Genomic DNA, 17907 nt, shown 5'->3' with positions numbered 1-17907 from the left:
AAAAGACTCAAATGAATAAAATTATCAATAAAAGAGGGATATTACAATTGAAACATCATTCCAAAATATCAGAAGAGGGCAGCCTGGGTGGCTTAGCAGTTTAGCACCTGCCTTTGGCCCAGGGCCTGATCCTGGAGACCAGGGATCGAGTCCCACATCAGGTTCCCTGCATGGAGCCTGCTTCTCCCTCTGCCTGTGTCTCTGCCTCTCCCTCTCTCTCTGGCTCTCATGAATGAATAAATAAAATCTTTTATATCAGAAGAGACTACGATAAGCAATTATATACCAATGAATTGGATAATCTAGAAGAAATTGTACATTTCTAGAAACATACAACCTAACAAGACTGAAGCAAGAAAAAAAAACAATATCTGAGCAGAATAAATATGAGAAAAGCCATTGAATCAGTAATCAAAAACCTCCCAAAACAGAAAAGTCCAGGACAAGATAGTTTTACTCATGGATTCTACCAAACACTGGTGAATTTAAAGAATCAAAGCCAATCCTTCTGAAATCCTTCCCAAAAATTGAAGAAGAGGGAATACTCCCAAATTCACTTTATAAGACCTCCACTATCCAGATACAAAAGGCATGGGATCCCTGGGTGGCGCACGGTTTGGCGCCTGCCTTTGGCCCAGGGCGCGATCCTGGAGACCCGGGATCGAATCCCACGTCGGGCTCCCGGTGCATGGAGCCTGCTTCTCTCTCTGCCTCTCTCTCTCTCCATGTCTATCATAAATAAATAAATCTTAAAAAAAATGCATATAGATACTAAAGGCCCAATAGCCCGATGAACATAAATGCAAAAATTCACAACAAAATACTAGTTAATAAAGTTAGCACATTAAAAGGATGGTATGCCACAAAGATGGGATTTATCCCTAGGATGCAAAGAAGGCTCAACAAACACAAGTCAATAAACATGATACATTAATATATCGTTGGATAAAAATCACAGAATCCTCATAGCAAAAGCATAATAAAAGCATTTCATAAAATGCAACATGACAAAAATAAAGCCCATATGTAATATAATTAAAACTTCTGGAAGAAAATATAGGGTTAAAAACTCCTTGATGTTGGTCTTGGTAATGAGTTTTTGCATAGAACACCAAAAGCACAAGCAACAAAGCAAAAATAAACAAGTGGCTCTACATCAAACTAAAAAAGTTATCTTTACAGCAAAAGAAATTATTAACAAAATACTTAATAACAGAATAATAATGGTGACACAAAGAATAGGAGAAAATACGTGTAGACCATATGTCTGATAAGGCATTAATTTCCAAAATATTTAAGGAACTTCTACAACTCGATACTTAAAAAAACAAAGAAAACCCCAAATAATTCAATTAAAAAAGGGGCGAAGGACCTGAGCTGATATTTTTCCAAAGAAGATATCCACATGTCCAAGAGGTACATGAAGTTGTGCTTAACATCAGTAATTACCAAGAAATACAAATCAAAAACACAAAAAGATATCACCTCACACTTGTGAGAATGACTATCATCAAGAAGACAACATATGTTGGAAAGGAAATGGAGAAAAGGAAATACTTCTGCGCTGTCAGTGGGAATGCAAATTGGTGCAGTAGGTATGAAAACAGTATGAAGGATTCTCAAAAAATTTAATACAGATTCTCAAAAAATTAAATACTCTATATGATCTACCAATCCCACTTCTGGGTATATATACCTAAAGGAAATGAAATTAGTATCTTTAAGAGATGCCTGCATCCCTATGTTCACTGCAGCATGGTTCACAATAGCCAAGACATATAAAGAACCCTAAGTCTCCACTGACAGATGAATGGACTAAGAAAGTATGGTGCATAATACCGACATATATTCAAATACAGGTGTGGGCACACAGGAATACTAAAAAAGAAAAAATCTTGGGGCACCTGGGTGGCTCATTTGGTTAAGCATCTATCTGCTTTTGGCTCAGGTCACAATCCCAGGGTACTGGGATCAAGCCCCACATCAGGCTCCTTGCTCAGCGGGAAGCTTTCTTCTCCCTTTCTCTCTGCCCTCCCTGCCCCCATTTGTGGTCTATCAAATAAATAAATAAAATCTTAAAAAAAAAAAAAAGAAATCCTGCCATTTGGAACCACATGGATGTATCTTGAAGTCATTATGCTAAGAGAAATAAGTCAGACAGAGAAAGATAAATGCTGTATGATCTCACTTACATGTGGAATTTATAAAATCAAACTCATAAAAATAGACAATAAAAAGGTGTCACCTGGGAGAAGGGCGTGGAGAGATGGAGGAAATGGTTACAAGATAAATAACTACTAGGGGTAAAATACACAGGATGGTGACTACAGTTAACAGTAATGTATTGTATATATGAAAGCTCCTAAGAGAGTAGATCTTAAATGTCCTCACCACATTCTCTAAAAAAAAAGGTAGCTGTGACATGATGAATGTGTTAATCAACCTTCCTGTAGTAATCATTTCACAATGTAATCACATTGTACACCTTAAATTTACATGTTATATGTCATTCATGTGTCAATAAACCTAATGAAAAATATCATTCTGGAAAAAATAACAAAAAGATAAACTATAAAGGGCACCCTGGCAGACATAACTATGCACAACCTAAAAACTAGGAAGGGTGAAAACATGAAAAACTAATAAAAGGTCAATAAAACTTGGGGAAAATCTTTGCAACTTTCACAACAAATAAAAAAATACCTCGATGCTTTAAAAGATTAAGTCAGTAAGAAGAATAATAAGCATTACACACTGAAAACCAAGCAAAAAGCACAAATAGGAAATATAGATACACACAGAAATATAACTACACAAGGCACACATGCACACGAACTTGATCAACCTGCTTAGCATTAAAGAATTGGAGAAAATATACAGTTACCTCCTACTTTAACCATATTTTCAGACTGAAACAATGAAAAAAATAATTAGACAGTGTTTGGGAAGCATACAGAAAAACAGACACAGTCATGTATTGCTTGTGAAAAAAAGGTACATTATTGAAGAGTAATTTAAAATCATAAATCAGGGATCCCTGGGTGGCGCAGCGGTTTAGCGCCTGCCTTTGGTCCAGGGCGCGATCCTGGAGACCCGGGATCAAGTCCCACGTCGGGCTCCCGGTGCATGGAGCCTGCTTCTCCCTCTGCCTGTGCCTCTGCCTCTCTCTCTCACTGTGTGCCTATCATAAATAAATAAAAATTTAAAACAATAAAATCATCAATCAAATGGTTTAAAAATGAATATCAATTAAAAATTCTACTCTGTATTTTCTTTTACTCTTAGGATATAATTTGCAATGTGTGCAAACCTCTATACTGTTCAGTAAAGACTCTTTAAATTTGTGTACAATCGAAAGCAACTCCTAAATCAATAGTGAGGAACTGAATTAGTGAATGGTGGTACATCCATTTGATGGAATACTATTGGCCCAAACAAAATATTGGTGAATAGGTGTTTAAAAATTATATATAAAAATGAGCAAATTAATTGAAAACAGTGTTGCTTTTATTTATTGTATTAATTGAAAGCAACGTGGTAGATTGTAAAGACACACACAATGTTTTTATCATGAGGGTGTAAGCAGCATTGATGTGGTTTACCTTTTCTACCTATATTTAAACATTTTCCTACAATAAAAATGAATTTCGTCTTTTGTGGTAAAAGGAAAGATTTTTTTAGAAATAAAAAGAGTTAAATTCTTAAAAAGAGTCAGTATGTGGTCTTTATCCATAGTATTATCTTCGTTCATTTGTATTATCCAGTAACATCCAAAAGTAAAGACTCCCTTCAAGTATTATTTTTTTTTAAATGGAAAGGTCCTCTGTTTTTCTTTTTTTTTTTTTATTTATTTATGATAGTCACAGAGAGAGAGAGAGAGAGGCAGAGACACAGGCAGAGGGAGAAGCAGGCTCCATGCACCAGGAGCCCGACATGGGACTCGATCCCGGGTCTCCAGGATCGCGACCTGGGCCAAAGGCAGGTGCCAAACTGCTGCGCTACCCAGGGTTCCCCTCTTCAAGTATTATTAAAGACATACACACCCAAGATAGACCTGAAGACTTGGTAAGTTACCTGAGCCTCCCAATGGACCTCTCTTTCAGCAAATAACACTTTCCCCGAGGCATTACACATCAATTCTGCGTATGCTGGTTCCATGTGTGATTAAGTTTTCTCTTCTCACAGAGTAGATGCTCCAAAAACACATGCCTAACCTAACAAATTATGTGCCTAGCCAAGGCCATCTCTGCAATCTTTCAGGCCAGAAAGCTCTTTGATGTCTCCTCTAGATTTGTCTAACACATCTGTGCAGGAAATAGAATAAAACTACATTTTTTTTCATTTTAATATAGTGAAAGGAAAAGCATATTTAAAAATTATACCATGAAAATGAATTTTTAATTAACTTCTGAATGCAGTTATAACCATGACATAAAATTATTTTATTATTAAAAAGTGATCTTGGCCATGTCTATGTCTTCCTCTGTGAGATTTCTGTTCATGTCTTTTGCCCATTTCATGATTGGATTGTTTGTTTCTTTGCTGTTGAGTTGAATAAGTTCTTTATAGATCTTGGAAACTAGCCCTTTATCTGATATGTCATTTGCAAATATCTTCTCCCATTCTGTAGGTTGTCTTTTAGTTTTGTTGACTGTATCCTTTGCTGTGCAAAAGCTTCTTATCTTGATGAAATCCCAACTAGTTCATTTTTGCTTTCGTTTCTTTTGCCTTCGTGGATGTATCTTGCAAGAAGTTACTGTGGCTGAGTTCAAAAAGGGTGTTGCCTGTGTTCTCCTCTAGGATTTTGATGGACTCTTGTCTCCCATTTAGATCTTTCATCCATTTTGAGTTTATCTTTGTGTGTGGTGCAAGAGAGTGGTCTAGTTTCATTCTTCTGCATGTGGATGTCCACTTTTCCTAGCACCATTTATTGAAGAGACTGCCTTCCTTCCAGTGGATAGTCTTTCCTCCTTTATCGAATATTAGTTGACCATAAAGTTCAGGGTCCACTTCTAGGTTCCCTATTCTGTTCCATTGATCTATGTGTCTGTTTTTGTGCCAGTACCACACTGTCTTGATGACCACAGCTTTGTAGTACAACCTGAAATCTGACACTGTGATGCCCCCAGCTATGGTTTCCTTTTTTTAAATTCCCCTGGCTATTCAGGATTTTTCTGACTCCACACACATCTTAAAATAATTTGTTCTAACTCTCTGAAGAAAGTCCATGGTATTTTGTTAGGGATTGCGTTAAATGTGTAAATTGCCCTCGGTAACATTGACATTTTCATAATATTATTTCTACCAATCCATGAGAATTGAATATTGTTCCATCTCTTTGTGTCTTCCTCAATTTCTTTCAGAAGTGTTCTATAGTTTTTAGGGTATAGATCCTTTATCTCTTTGGTTAGGTTTATTCCTAGGTATCTTATGCTTTTGGGTGCAATTGTAAATGGGATTGACTCCTTAATTTCTCTTTCTTCAGTCTCATTGTTAGTGTATAGAAATGCCATTGATTTCTGGGCATTGATTTTGTATCCTGCCATGCTACCAAAGACATGGCCAACATGCACATGAGAGAATGCTCGGCATCACTTGCCATTAGGGAAATACAAATCAAAACCACAATGAGATACCACCTCACACCAGTGACAATGAGGAAAATTAACAAGGCAGGAAACCACAAATGTTGGAGAGGATGTGGAGAAAAGGGAACCCTCTTATACTGTTGGTGGGAATGTGAACTGGTGCAGCCACTCTGGGAAACTGTGTGGAGGTTCCTCAAAGAGTTAAAAATAGACCTCCCCTACGACCCAGCAATTGCACTGCTGGGGATTTACCCCAAGGGTACAGATGCAATGAAAGGCCAGGACACCTGCACCCCAATGTTTCTAGCAGCAATGTCCACAATAGCCAAACTGTGGAAGGAGCCTCGGTGTCCATTGAAAGATGAATGGATAAAGAAGATGTGGTTTATGTATAGAATGGAATATTACTCAGCCATTAGAAACGACAAATACCCACCATTTGCTTCAACGTAGATGGAACTGGAGGGTATTATGCTAAGTGAAGTAAGTCAATCGGAGAAGGACAAACATTGTATGTTCTCATTCATTTGGGGAATATAAATAATAGTGAAAGGGAATATAAAGGAAGGGAGAAGAAATGTGTGGGAAATATCAGAAAGGGAGACAGAACATAAAGACTCCTAACTCTGGGAAACGAACTGGGGGTGATGGAAGGGGAGGAGGGTCGGGGGTGGGGGGTGAATGGGTGATGGGCACTGAGGGGGGTACTTGACGGGATGAGCACTGTGTGTTATTCTGTATGTTGGTAAATTGAACACCAATAAAAAATAAATTTATTATTAAAAAATAAAAAATAAAGGGTTAAAAAAATGAAAAAAAATGTAAATGGTCTAACAGCTCTAATCAAAAGATAAAAGGGTGGCAGAATGGATAAGAAAAACAATATCCATTGGGGTCACGTTGGTGGCTCAGTGGCTGAGCATCTGCCTTTGGCTCAGGTCATGATCTCTGGGTTTTGGGTTCGAGTCCTGGATCAGGCTCCCCACAGCAAGCCTGCTTCTCCATCTATGTCTCTGCCTCTATCTGTTTATCTCTCATGAATAAGTAAAATATTAAAGAAAAGAAAAACAATATCCATCTAAAGATGCCAACAGGAGTCTCACTTCAGACCTAAAGACTCATAAAGATTGAAAATGAAGGATTAAAAAAAAATTCACCATACAAGGAAAAGCAAAACAACAACAACAACAACAACAACAACAACAAAACAGTCCAGGATGGCAATACTTATATCAGACAGGACAGACTTTAAAACAAAGAGAGTAGCAAGAGACAAAGATGGTCATTACAAAATAATAAAGGGATTAATCCATAAGAGGATATGGCAATTATAAATATCTTGATCATATGCTATAAAACTAGAAACAAATCACAAGAAATAAGTGAAAATGTCACAAATATATGGAGACTCAACAACATACTACCAAACAGTCAACAGGGTAATTAAAGGAGAAATAACAAAATGCATAGACACAAATATAAATGACAACACAATGGTCCAAAATTTTGGGAAGGCAGCAAAAGCAGTTTTAAGAGAGAAATATATAGGGATATCAGCCTACCTCAAGAATCAAAATAAAGCTCCAATAAACAATTTAACATGTCTACGGAACTAGAAAAATCCCAAGTATTTTTCAAAGAACTACAACAAATAATACTGAACTTTGTAGGAAACCACAAAAGACTGAATAGCCAACACAATCTTGAGAGCGAGTAACAAAAGCTAAAAGTGTCATGGTTCCAGATTTCAAGATATATTGCAAAACTGTACTAATAAAAAAACTATGGTACTGGTACAAAAAATCAACACATAAATCAAAAGAACAAAAGAGAGAGTTCAGAAACAAACATAGGATTAAATGGTCAATTAATCTATGAATAAAGAGGCAAGAATATGCAATGGAGAAAAGATAGTCCTTCGATAAATGGTGCTGTGAAAATTGGATAGCTACATGAAAAAGAAGGAAATTAGACCACTTTTTAACACCACACACAAACTCAAAATGGATTAAAGAACTCAACATAAGACCTGAAACCATAAAAACCCTAGAAGAGAGCACAGGCAGTAATGTCCCTGGCATCAGCCATAGCACTATTTTTCTAGATATGTCTGCTGAGGCAAGGAAACAACATCAAAAATAAACTATTGGGACTACGTCAAAATAAAAAGCTTTTACACAGCAAATATAATTATCAACAAAACAAAATGACAACCTACTGAATGGGAGAAGATATTTACAAATGATATATGTAATAAAGTATTAATATCCAAAATATATAAGGAATTTATACAACTTAATACCAAAAAAGCCAAACAATCCAATTAAAAAATGGGCAAATGACATACATACATTTCTCCAAATACATATAGATGGCCAACAGACACATGAAAATATGTTCAACATCACTAATTATCAGGGAAACGCAAATTAGAACCACAATGAGATATCACTATAAACCTGTCAGAATGGCTAAAACCAAAAATACAAGATACAAAAAGTTTTAGCAGGACATATAGAAAAAGGAACCCTCTTGCACTGTTGGTGGGAATGCAAGAGGAGCAGCCACTGTGGAAAGAGTATGGAGGTTGCTCAAAAGCTTAAAAGTAGAAATATCTTATGATCCAATAATGCACTATTATTTACCCCCAAAACACAAAAACACTAATTTGAAAAGATGAATGCACCCATATGTTTACCACAGCATTATTTGTGATAGTCAAGATATGGAAGCAAACTAAATGCCCACCAATAGACAAATGGATTAGAAAGTATTATGTATATACATACACACACACACGGAATATCATATAGCCATAAAAAGGAGGAGGTGTGCCATTTGAGAAAACATGGATTAACCTAGAGGGTATCGTGTGAAGTGAAATACCTCAGACAAATACTTAAGTGGAAGTTTTTAAAAATGAGTAAACAAACAAAATCAAAATGAGATGCATAAATCCTGACCACTAACTGGTGGTTGTCACAGGAGAGGAGTGTGGGGTGTTGGGCAAAATGGTGAAGGGAAGTGTGAGATATAGACTTCTAGTTATTGAATGAGTAGGCCATAAGAATGAATGCCCAGCGTGAAGAATACAGTTAAAGATGGTGTAAGAGCAGTGTGTCAGGACAGGCCGTAGCTACACTTGTGGTGAACATAGTATAATATATGGTCTTAAAAAATATATATATATATATATTTATATTTATAAAAAACATATATATATATAGTCTTGTTGAATCACTATGTTGTACACCTGAAGCTAATGTAACCTTGTGTGTCAACTATATATACATACATAGCTCCTGAAAAATCCTTGGATTTTTCTTTTAAACAAACATTTAATGAGCACATTACCTGCTGGACTGACACTAGCTAATTTCACCTACAATATCACAGCTAAGTAAAATCTTGGTTATTTCTGCTCTCACCACAACTCTGTATACTTATTATTCAATGAAGGAATATCTCTGGTCGCTGAAATTGGACCCAATTTTTATTATCTTAACTACACCACAAGCACAATCTGATTTTACCTTCTCAAGCCTGAATGTCATTGGAAAAAAATAAAGCCTAGAAGAACCATTGGATAAAAACAGAGTACTGCATGTATAACCCAAAATTGGTTCCACACACCAATTTCTATATTTTTGATTCATAACTAAAGGATTCCTTGGTTAGTTCTCTGTTCATCTGAATGTGAAACAGCTCCCTTGCCAAGGTGATTTTCTCCTGGCAACCAACTCTTGAGTAAATATCAGAAGGATACTAGTTTGACCCAAATTACAATTCATCTGATTAAATTTGAAGTGGGTGATCCATTATTAAATAAAAGTCGAAGAACCTTCCTTCCATTTCATTTCTTGTGATTACACGCACCTGCCACATGGCTGAACAGCAAAATAACACTCTACATATAGCAGACTAGTTCTCATAATTTCCGCCTGTGTCTATCTGGACAAATCACCCATTTCAATGTATTCTTTAGTGAGTCATATACAACGTATATCTATGATGGCTTTTTAAAAAGCTTTTATTTATTTATCTGACACAGAGAAAGAGAGCATAAGCAAGAGGAGTGGCAGGCAGAGGCAGAAGCAGGCTTCTTAGTGAGCGGGAGCCCAATGCAGGGCTGGATCCCAGGACCTGAGATCATGGCCCGAGCCCAAGGCAGATGCTTAACTGATGCAGCCACCCAGACGCCCCTCTATCATGGCTCTCAAGATATTTAGGTTGAAACAGCGCTTTAAATAAGGGAACAGAGAAATTCAGTACATGTAAAAAAAAAAAGTTTAGCCAGGAGTGGTAAGGAGTTCCTCCCTGTATATTACATCTAGATCTATTGGAGCAAAGAGAAAAAGAATATTCGACCCTCCTACACATGACAGGCTGTATGATATATTAGAAAGGGAATGAATGTGAATTAATTGGAAACTGCAGATTCCATTCCAAGTCCCCATCCTGCTGTGCACCATCTATTTGGCCAGATATAAATAACAACCTCTCCAAATGTTTTATTCATATTTGTAAAACTGATAAAAAAGATCCTGACTTACCCACTTCAGGGAATTGCTAAGGGAATCCAAGAGATAATAGAAATTGCCTTCATAAAATCTTAAAAGCCACGTAAGCATTTAAACCCACCATTCCAAGTTTTCCTTTTATTTATTTTTTTAAGATTTTATTCATTTATTCATGAGAAACACAGAGAGGAGAGAGAGAGAGAGAGGCAGAGACACAGGCAGAGGGAGAAGTAGGCTCCTCACGGGGAGCCTGAGGTGGGACTCGATCTCGGGACTCCAGATCAGCCCCTGGGCTGAAGGCAGCGCTAAACCGCTGAGCTATCCGGGCTGCCCCCAAGTTTTCCTTTTAGGAGAAGGTAGGTGAGAATCACAGTAAAGAATATTTCAGCACGAGTGAGGAGACCTAGCTAGACCTCTGGCTCTGCCCCAGAGTAGCTGTGTGATTCTCCAACACAGCATGCACCCTTCTCGAATTTCTGCTGCTTACCTATAAAAGGTGGAAAAGTCTGATGGAATATTTAAAAATCACAGATTTTAGAACCTGAACATTTGGCAGAGTACCATATATTGCGCAAAACTCTTTTTCCCTCCAGATTTTTTATTTCAAGAGAAAAATGACTTAAAGTCAGAGGGACCTGTAGCTGCTGCCAATGCCATGTGTCCACCTTTAGAAATTTTAATCACAGGGATCCCTGGGTGGCGCAGCGGTTTGGCGCCTGCCTTTGGCCCAGGGCGTGATCCTGGAGACCCAGGATCGAATCCCACATCGGGCTCCCGGTGCATGGAGCCTGCTTCTCCCTCTGCCTGTGTCTCTGCCTCTCTCTCTGTCTCTCTCTCTCTGTGTGACTATCATAAATAAATAAAAATTTAAAAAAAATTTTAATCACAGATTATTGGGGGGAGTCAAAGAGGAAAGCAACTTAACATGCTTTGGCACAACCTTAATTGCATGATAAATGTACTTCCAAATAACTCTGACCAAATTCCACTGGCTTTTAATTCAAGGATATAGTGATCTTTCATATTCCTTAGACATTCTGAATGCATCTTAAATACACATTACGAAAGCCATTATCTATACCTGAAAAGGCTTCCTGCTGGAAAGATTGAGGCGTTTCCTCATCCATCTGTTGCCTTGATTCCCAAATATCTGCCACAGCAGCTGTCTCTTGTGTTACTCCAAACTCTCTGGTAGATGGCCAGCCTATAAATATGCTTTCCAAACATGTGGTAATATAAGCGGAAGGTGCAGCCCCCTGCATCGGTGGCATTGAGGACAGGGCTGAGGAAAGTAGCTCTGTTTTGGAAAACCTGTGGCTCCGAAGATTCTATGTAGAGATAGTGTCCTTTAGCTGTGCCCAAGGTATGAGCCTTCATTGGCCCTGTATTAAGTGTTGAAGTTGGACCGTGCTTCCTGGTCCAATCAACGTCGTCTTCTGTATCTTGTTCCCAGTTACAGATTCCATTTTCAAAGTTACATTGGAACTCAGGTACTGAAATTGGCATGAAATAACAACAAAAAAATAATTAAGGACAAAAAACATGATTAAGAATACTTGTTGATATTTGGCTCCTGCCAAGGTTAATGATTTTAATGTTTTTTAAATGCGACACTAAAAGTTTTTAAAAAGTGAATAAATCCTAGATTTATATCAAGTAATAATATTTTATAGACTGGGGGGGGGCATTACTTCAGCCATTATTTTCCAAATGCCTTTTATACCCATCCTTCACCATTTCCAACACTATAACTTTATGCAAATGATGAGGGCACCATGGCTGACTCAATACTATAAACTTCTGGCTCAGTCGATTTCAACCTTAGCCAAATGTCCCAATCACCAGTGAATGTTAAAAATCAAAACAAAACAAAAAACATGAAGTTCCAGAACTTATCTTCAGGGATGTTGATTTATTTTTTTAAAGATTTATTTATTTAAAAAAAAAAGATTTATTTATTTTAGAGAGAGAAAAGGGGGGTCAGGGGACAGAGGGAGAGATAATCTCAAGCAGGCTCTCCACTGAGCACAGAGCCCTACAGGGGCTCAGTCTCACAACCCTGAGATTATGACCTGAGCCGAAATCAAGAGTTGGATGCTGAACCAACTGAGCCCCCCCAGCCCCCCCGGAGATGTTGACTGAACTGCCACAAATAGTGCGGTTGAACATCAAGATAATTCATTATCTCCCTTGGCGATTCTAACATGCAGAACTGAAGAGTCATACTTTAATAGAGTCCAATCTTTCAGAATCACCTGATGTGTACAGCATAATTGCTTGCTCCATGGCGAAGCTCCATACCAGCACTACCTGGTTAGACATGGGGGACCGAGCAATCCATATTTTTAACAAGTATCAACATGATCCTGATGCCAGCATTTTCCAGACCTCAGGCTGAAAAACTCCTCCCTTTGGTTTCATCTTGCCCCAATTCCACATTTCCCTCCATCAGTGCCAGAAAGACCATTCTTCTGCCTTCCATGGCAATTTATCATTTTCTTCCTGTACATACATGCTCATTTAATCCAAACTGAAATCTAAGCTCTTCTTTCAAGCTTTACCTTTCCCAAGTTAAATTAACTTCCTGTTTGTCCCTGGCCAGCCTTTTCTTAGCATACACCACCTTCCCCACTTGCCTTAAACACCTCACTCCTCTCTCCTTCTCTATTTATGCCTCCTGTTGTGCTGCGGGCTCTTGGCAGCATCTCCTGAGAGGCAGTCTTTTCTTCTCACTGGATTGCAGCTCCTTTGAGCTGGAGCTTTTAAGCTTAAAACTCCTTCCAGGCACTAGAAGAATTCAAAGCACTTATAAAGGATTGACTAGCCCCTCGTCACCTAGCTTATCTACCACAATTTCCAGAATATAGTAATGTAGTCATTTTCAGGATGTGAACATTTTGTTGACAACAAGGATTTGTTTTTAGAATAAAAACATTTAGCATTATTTGGGTAGAAGGAACAGGAGTTAGAATTAATGCATAGTTTTACATTTTAGCTTCATTCACCGAAGTTAATATTTTTTAAACATATAAATGTCAGCTGTCCTTTCACTATTCATCTTAGTAAATGCACTTGGTGCCAAAGGGGAATAAATATTCTGAAACAATAAATATAAGCAAATGTGGATAAATGCAGCCGGGCTAGAACAAATCATCTGTCTTTGAAAACCACGGAACAGGAGCTTAGAACTAATGATGGGAGCCCAGTGAGTAAATGTCAAATGGGAGATGAGCTTTTGTTTGATATTTCCTCACTTGTGACTAATCAAGCCCAGCTGTGACGTGAACTGGGGACCCACAGCATACTCTCCGGGTGTCAATCTTTGGCTGTGGAGCAGAAGGAGAATGTCAAGCTGCTAAGTTTTTTGACATAAAACTGGCACTAAAGCCAACAGATTTTGATATTGCCTGTCTTCATATTGACTGTATGTTCAATCTCTATTTTGAAAGGGAATGCACGTAGCTCCACCTTCAAATAAAAAACCCTATCTCTAAACGTAGGAAGATTTAGGAAATAAAACATAGATTTCTGGATGCCTAATGCTTTCTATGGAATCCAGGAACACATTTATATGGAAAGCTGCGAGAGAAACTGACACTCTGATACCACTACTGTTCTCTTTCACTAATATTTAGTCACAAGTAGTATTTTGATTATTATAGTTGTACTGACATAACTCCATCTAAGTTAATAGTAGTTTTAAGGATAATTTGCTTTTTTTTTTTTTTTTTTGAGGAGTGGGCTTCGGAGAGCTTCAGAAAGATGAAAAAGCTTTCTAAAGCCACAAAAATAAATTACCTTGGGGACAAGTTACACTTCTTATGTTAGCCATTGTCTAAATTATCAACTTTATTTATATCCACTCAAAGAATTAGTTGTGTAATGAGATGCATGGTAATTCTGACTTCAATCCACCTGACTGTATCAAAGATCACATATATGCAGCATGCTGTACAATAATTTATATGGAAGTTTCTTAATGCAGTGTTTCCTATGATGCACCAAGCATTTTATGGCTTCACTTTGGTTTATAATTAGCCTCTCAATGTAATAGGCATATAGCTTGAATTTTAAGAATTGTTGCTATTTCTGGACAAAGAAAGATGCAAATTCTTTTTCTGATTGATTTTGTAATTGAAGTAAAAAACAGCTATAAGCTTCTGATTCATTTTCAGGAGCAAGTGCAATGGGCACTACCTGGTGCTAGGTTTATTAAATTATAAAATGTATACAATCATCAGATACCATAAACTTTCTGGTAATTTAAACCAGAAACTCAAGACTTACTTTTGACACAGCACTCCCTGCTCCCTATAGCCAAAACATCATCAAATGTCCCTCCTAAGTATTTCCCCAAACATCAGTCCCTCCATCTCCATCACTGCCGCTGTGATACAGGCTGCCCACCCCTCCTCAGTGGATTATCGCAATGGCCTCCTGATGGGTCTCCCAAATCCACTCTCCTCCAATCCACTTATCACTCTGTATCTACACTGACATGTTTTAATATGCCAATTTTATTATACCACTTTCCTTCTTAAAAACCCTCAAATGGAGAAAAACTTTCCTAATATAGACTATAAATATCTGCAAATCTGGCCTCCTTCACATTTCTGTCCTTATACTGCACCCTATCTCTCCTTCACCTCCTCGCTCCTACCGCACTGGCTGGCCTCCATCTGCTACACGGTCACATATCAGGGCTTTTGCATATATATGCTTTGACTTTTTTATTTTCAGATCTCAGCTAAGTCATCTCCTTTAGAAAGTTTAATACCATTATTATAAAGTCACTGCACTCCTCTCCGTATCTCCCATCAAAGCTTCCAGTTTGTATTTTTAAAACAATATTTGAATAATATCTACTTCTCAATTAGACTGTAAATTCCATGAGATCTGAAACTCAGTCATTGTGGTTAGCACTTTATCTATAGTATCTAGTTAATAAGTCCACATAACAAATATCGGTAACCTGATTAATCAACCACTCATCACGGTCGTCAACTCTGGAACAATGCTTCCTGTCTTTGCCTTGATTGGCTAGAAAACAGTGAACAAATCAAGATCTCCACTGTAAAAATACGATGGACCAAAATAATAATAATAATTAATAATAATAACAACAACAAAGCACTTACCACAGTCAACCTCATCAGTATGATCACCACAATCATCTACCAAATCACATAACAGAAGTTTTTCTATGCAAGCCTTGCTGCGTTGACACCAGAAAAAGTCCGGCTCTTCACAGCTCTCTGCAGGAAGAGAAAGGGTACAATTTTCAAATCTGATGTCATCAATAGCTGAGACTCCGTCATAAATGCCAAGACTGACTTTATCTAGTGACAAATGGAAGGGCTGAGTAAGGCGTCCAAGCTGAATAGTGGCCTGTGACCACTGGTTGCCCTGGTTACACAATACTCTCCAGAGTACTGTAGAGTCGTTGGAATCTTCCACATGTAGCTGTAGCTCAGCTGCTCCCACTGACAGACCATGGTCATAAAACCTGAAAAAGAACAAACACAAGGAATGGAAATGATTTATTGCATAGACTAAATATTTAACTTATAGGCTCTTCCACTCAGTCAACCGTTGATTAATAATTAGCTACAATGGACGCCTTTATTTCTTGCAGTAATCATTGCTGCTCATATGCGAGAGCTTATCTGCTGAGGTGCATACTCTGGCTCCAGGACCCTGGGAGCCTTTCTCAAGGAGTTCCATCTAGAACAGAGGAGGCAGAGTTAATTAAATTATAATCCACTGTTGGAGGGAAAGAGTCTCTTTCATCTAAAGAAAGAACACAACAAATACTGATAATGTGCTTCTAAGTAAAATGCTAATTGTATAAATATAACAGTACCTATTTTTAAAGGCAAACCAAGGGCAAATCATAAAGTCTAACAAGTGCAGAAGTACGCCTGCAACCACCGGGTTGCTGGGGTAGCTGACCACAGTTTTTAGTATTTACCAGAAGGAAAGTATGCATCCAGGTCCTGCCTGGCTAAACGTTGGGCTCTGGAGTTTGGCAACTTGTGACAAGCTTCTGCTTTCTTCAGAATGAACATAAAATGCCCTATTGAGATACAAATACAAATTGTAAGTTAGCCGACTGAGTTGAGGCACCTGCCTCTTAACCTTGTACTAAGCTCTGTGTCTGACTAAAATTAAGACTATACAATCAAAAATCAATAAATATGATGAGTCAAATTTGCTCTTATGAAAACTAAACTAGTATCTACCTCCAGGTTGAAAATCATGCAAAAAGTTAATAATTTAAGTGAATTCAGCCAAAAGCATATCTATACTCCCTCCCCACCACCCTTAAAGGAGTCATTTCACACTAACAACATAAACGTAATTGACACTATTTAGCTATTTGTCACACTATTTGTTGCAGTAACATAGAGCTTTAAATGCTTATCTTTCTCTTAACAGGCCTGACCAAGGGTGAACAAAAGCCTCTCCTTGCTTATTACCTTCAGTTGTGTTGGGAGTATGATCCCTAGGTGGAGCCTGTTGCTCAAATTCAGCCAAAAGGTTACTTCTAGAGTTCCATACCCAATCAAAATGGTCACCACTAATTGCTTCAAACCAACCACAGCTATCTGCTTCAAAGTCACATTTGGAGCCTGAAAAACAAAATGTGACTCCTAGGATGGCTCTCCGGAGTATTCATATACTTTAGAATCGTAAAGCTCAACTGAAATCACCTTGTTATACTTCTCTAAGTACATTAAAGGATACATTTGAGGAAAAAATGGATCCTATCTGATCTGAAAGAAATAAAAACCAGAGTTGTGCTTTCCATACTGAAAAATTAATAAAGCAGAATTATCAATTTAAGAAATTACATTTTTACCAAATAATTTTTCAAAGAAACATCATTATTCAGCTATATTGAGTATAGAATTGCCAAGGTCTACCTAATTTATTCGATACTCATGTTATTTCTCTGCCACTATGACATTATTTGGAAGACTTCATTGTTCCTACAGATTATTTTATACTAAAATATGAAAAGTAGCTACTTCAAAAAGATTAAAATTTGAAAAACCAAGATTATTATAATTAATATTACGTTCACCACCAATTTTGTAGAGCTTAATATTTCCCAAAGTATTATATGCATTGCATAATATTTATAGGGCAGAATAATTTGACCCACTTTTCAGGAAATAGGTAAGAAATAGTTAATTTCCACAAAGCCATTAGAAAAGAGGAAGAGAAAGGCAGGACTGAGAAGTTATAATAATAGTATGAATTATAGCTAATATTTAATAGATACCTATGTCATAGACCCTGTACTAAACACTTTATATAGATCCAACTTTCACAATAGCCCAAGGAAGAAAGGAAAGTTCAGGGAAGTTATTAATCTAACTAAGGTCATAGAGTTAGGAAACTATGTAAATGGATTGAAATCCAAAGATTTTTCACTCCAATGATAATTATGACAAGTTAGGGGAAAAATACTAAGAATATTTAAAACTACATTTTTATAGGCCATCTCTGTTTATAAATACATAATATATAAATAACTCATAAATATACCTAGATTTCAGTGGTTTCAAAGTATGTAGTTGCCATTTCAATCCCTGAGAAAGTAATGCTTTTGATTCCTTTTTCAGACAATTAAAAAAAAAACAAAGGGGGACACCTGAGTGGCTCAGTGGTTGAGCATCTGCCTTCGGCGCAGGGCATGATCTCAGGTCCAGGGATCAAGTCCCACATCAGGTTCCTGCGGGGAGCCTGCTTCTCCCTCTGCCTATGTCTCTGCCTCTCTGTCTCTCATGAAT

The 17907-nt window shown here is 37.5% G+C and overlaps 1 protein-coding gene across 1 annotated transcript; it reads right to left on the bottom strand.

Moving 5' to 3' along the window:
* Positions 1-3124: 3124 nt before the first annotated feature.
* Positions 3125-15760, bottom strand: LOC119868834 (MAM and LDL-receptor class A domain-containing protein 1-like). The gene is made up of 4 exons (XM_038589396.1): positions 15742-15760; positions 15247-15672; positions 11190-11601; positions 3125-3181 (listed from the first exon to the last, which is right to left on the bottom strand). The coding sequence occupies exons 1-3, from the start codon at positions 15758-15760 to the stop codon at positions 11228-11230; spliced, it is 819 nt and encodes a 272-aa protein (XP_038445324.1). The 3' UTR covers positions 3125-3181; positions 11190-11227.
* Positions 15761-17907: the final 2147 nt, after the last annotated feature.

This window comes from Canis lupus, unplaced genomic scaffold (genome assembly GCF_011100685.1).
Source record: "Canis lupus familiaris isolate Mischka breed German Shepherd unplaced genomic scaffold, alternate assembly UU_Cfam_GSD_1.0 chrUn_S1966H2165, whole genome shotgun sequence".
NCBI classification, from domain to species: domain Eukaryota; kingdom Metazoa; phylum Chordata; class Mammalia; order Carnivora; family Canidae; genus Canis; species Canis lupus.
This window is presented reverse-complemented; position numbering and strand designations above follow the sequence as displayed.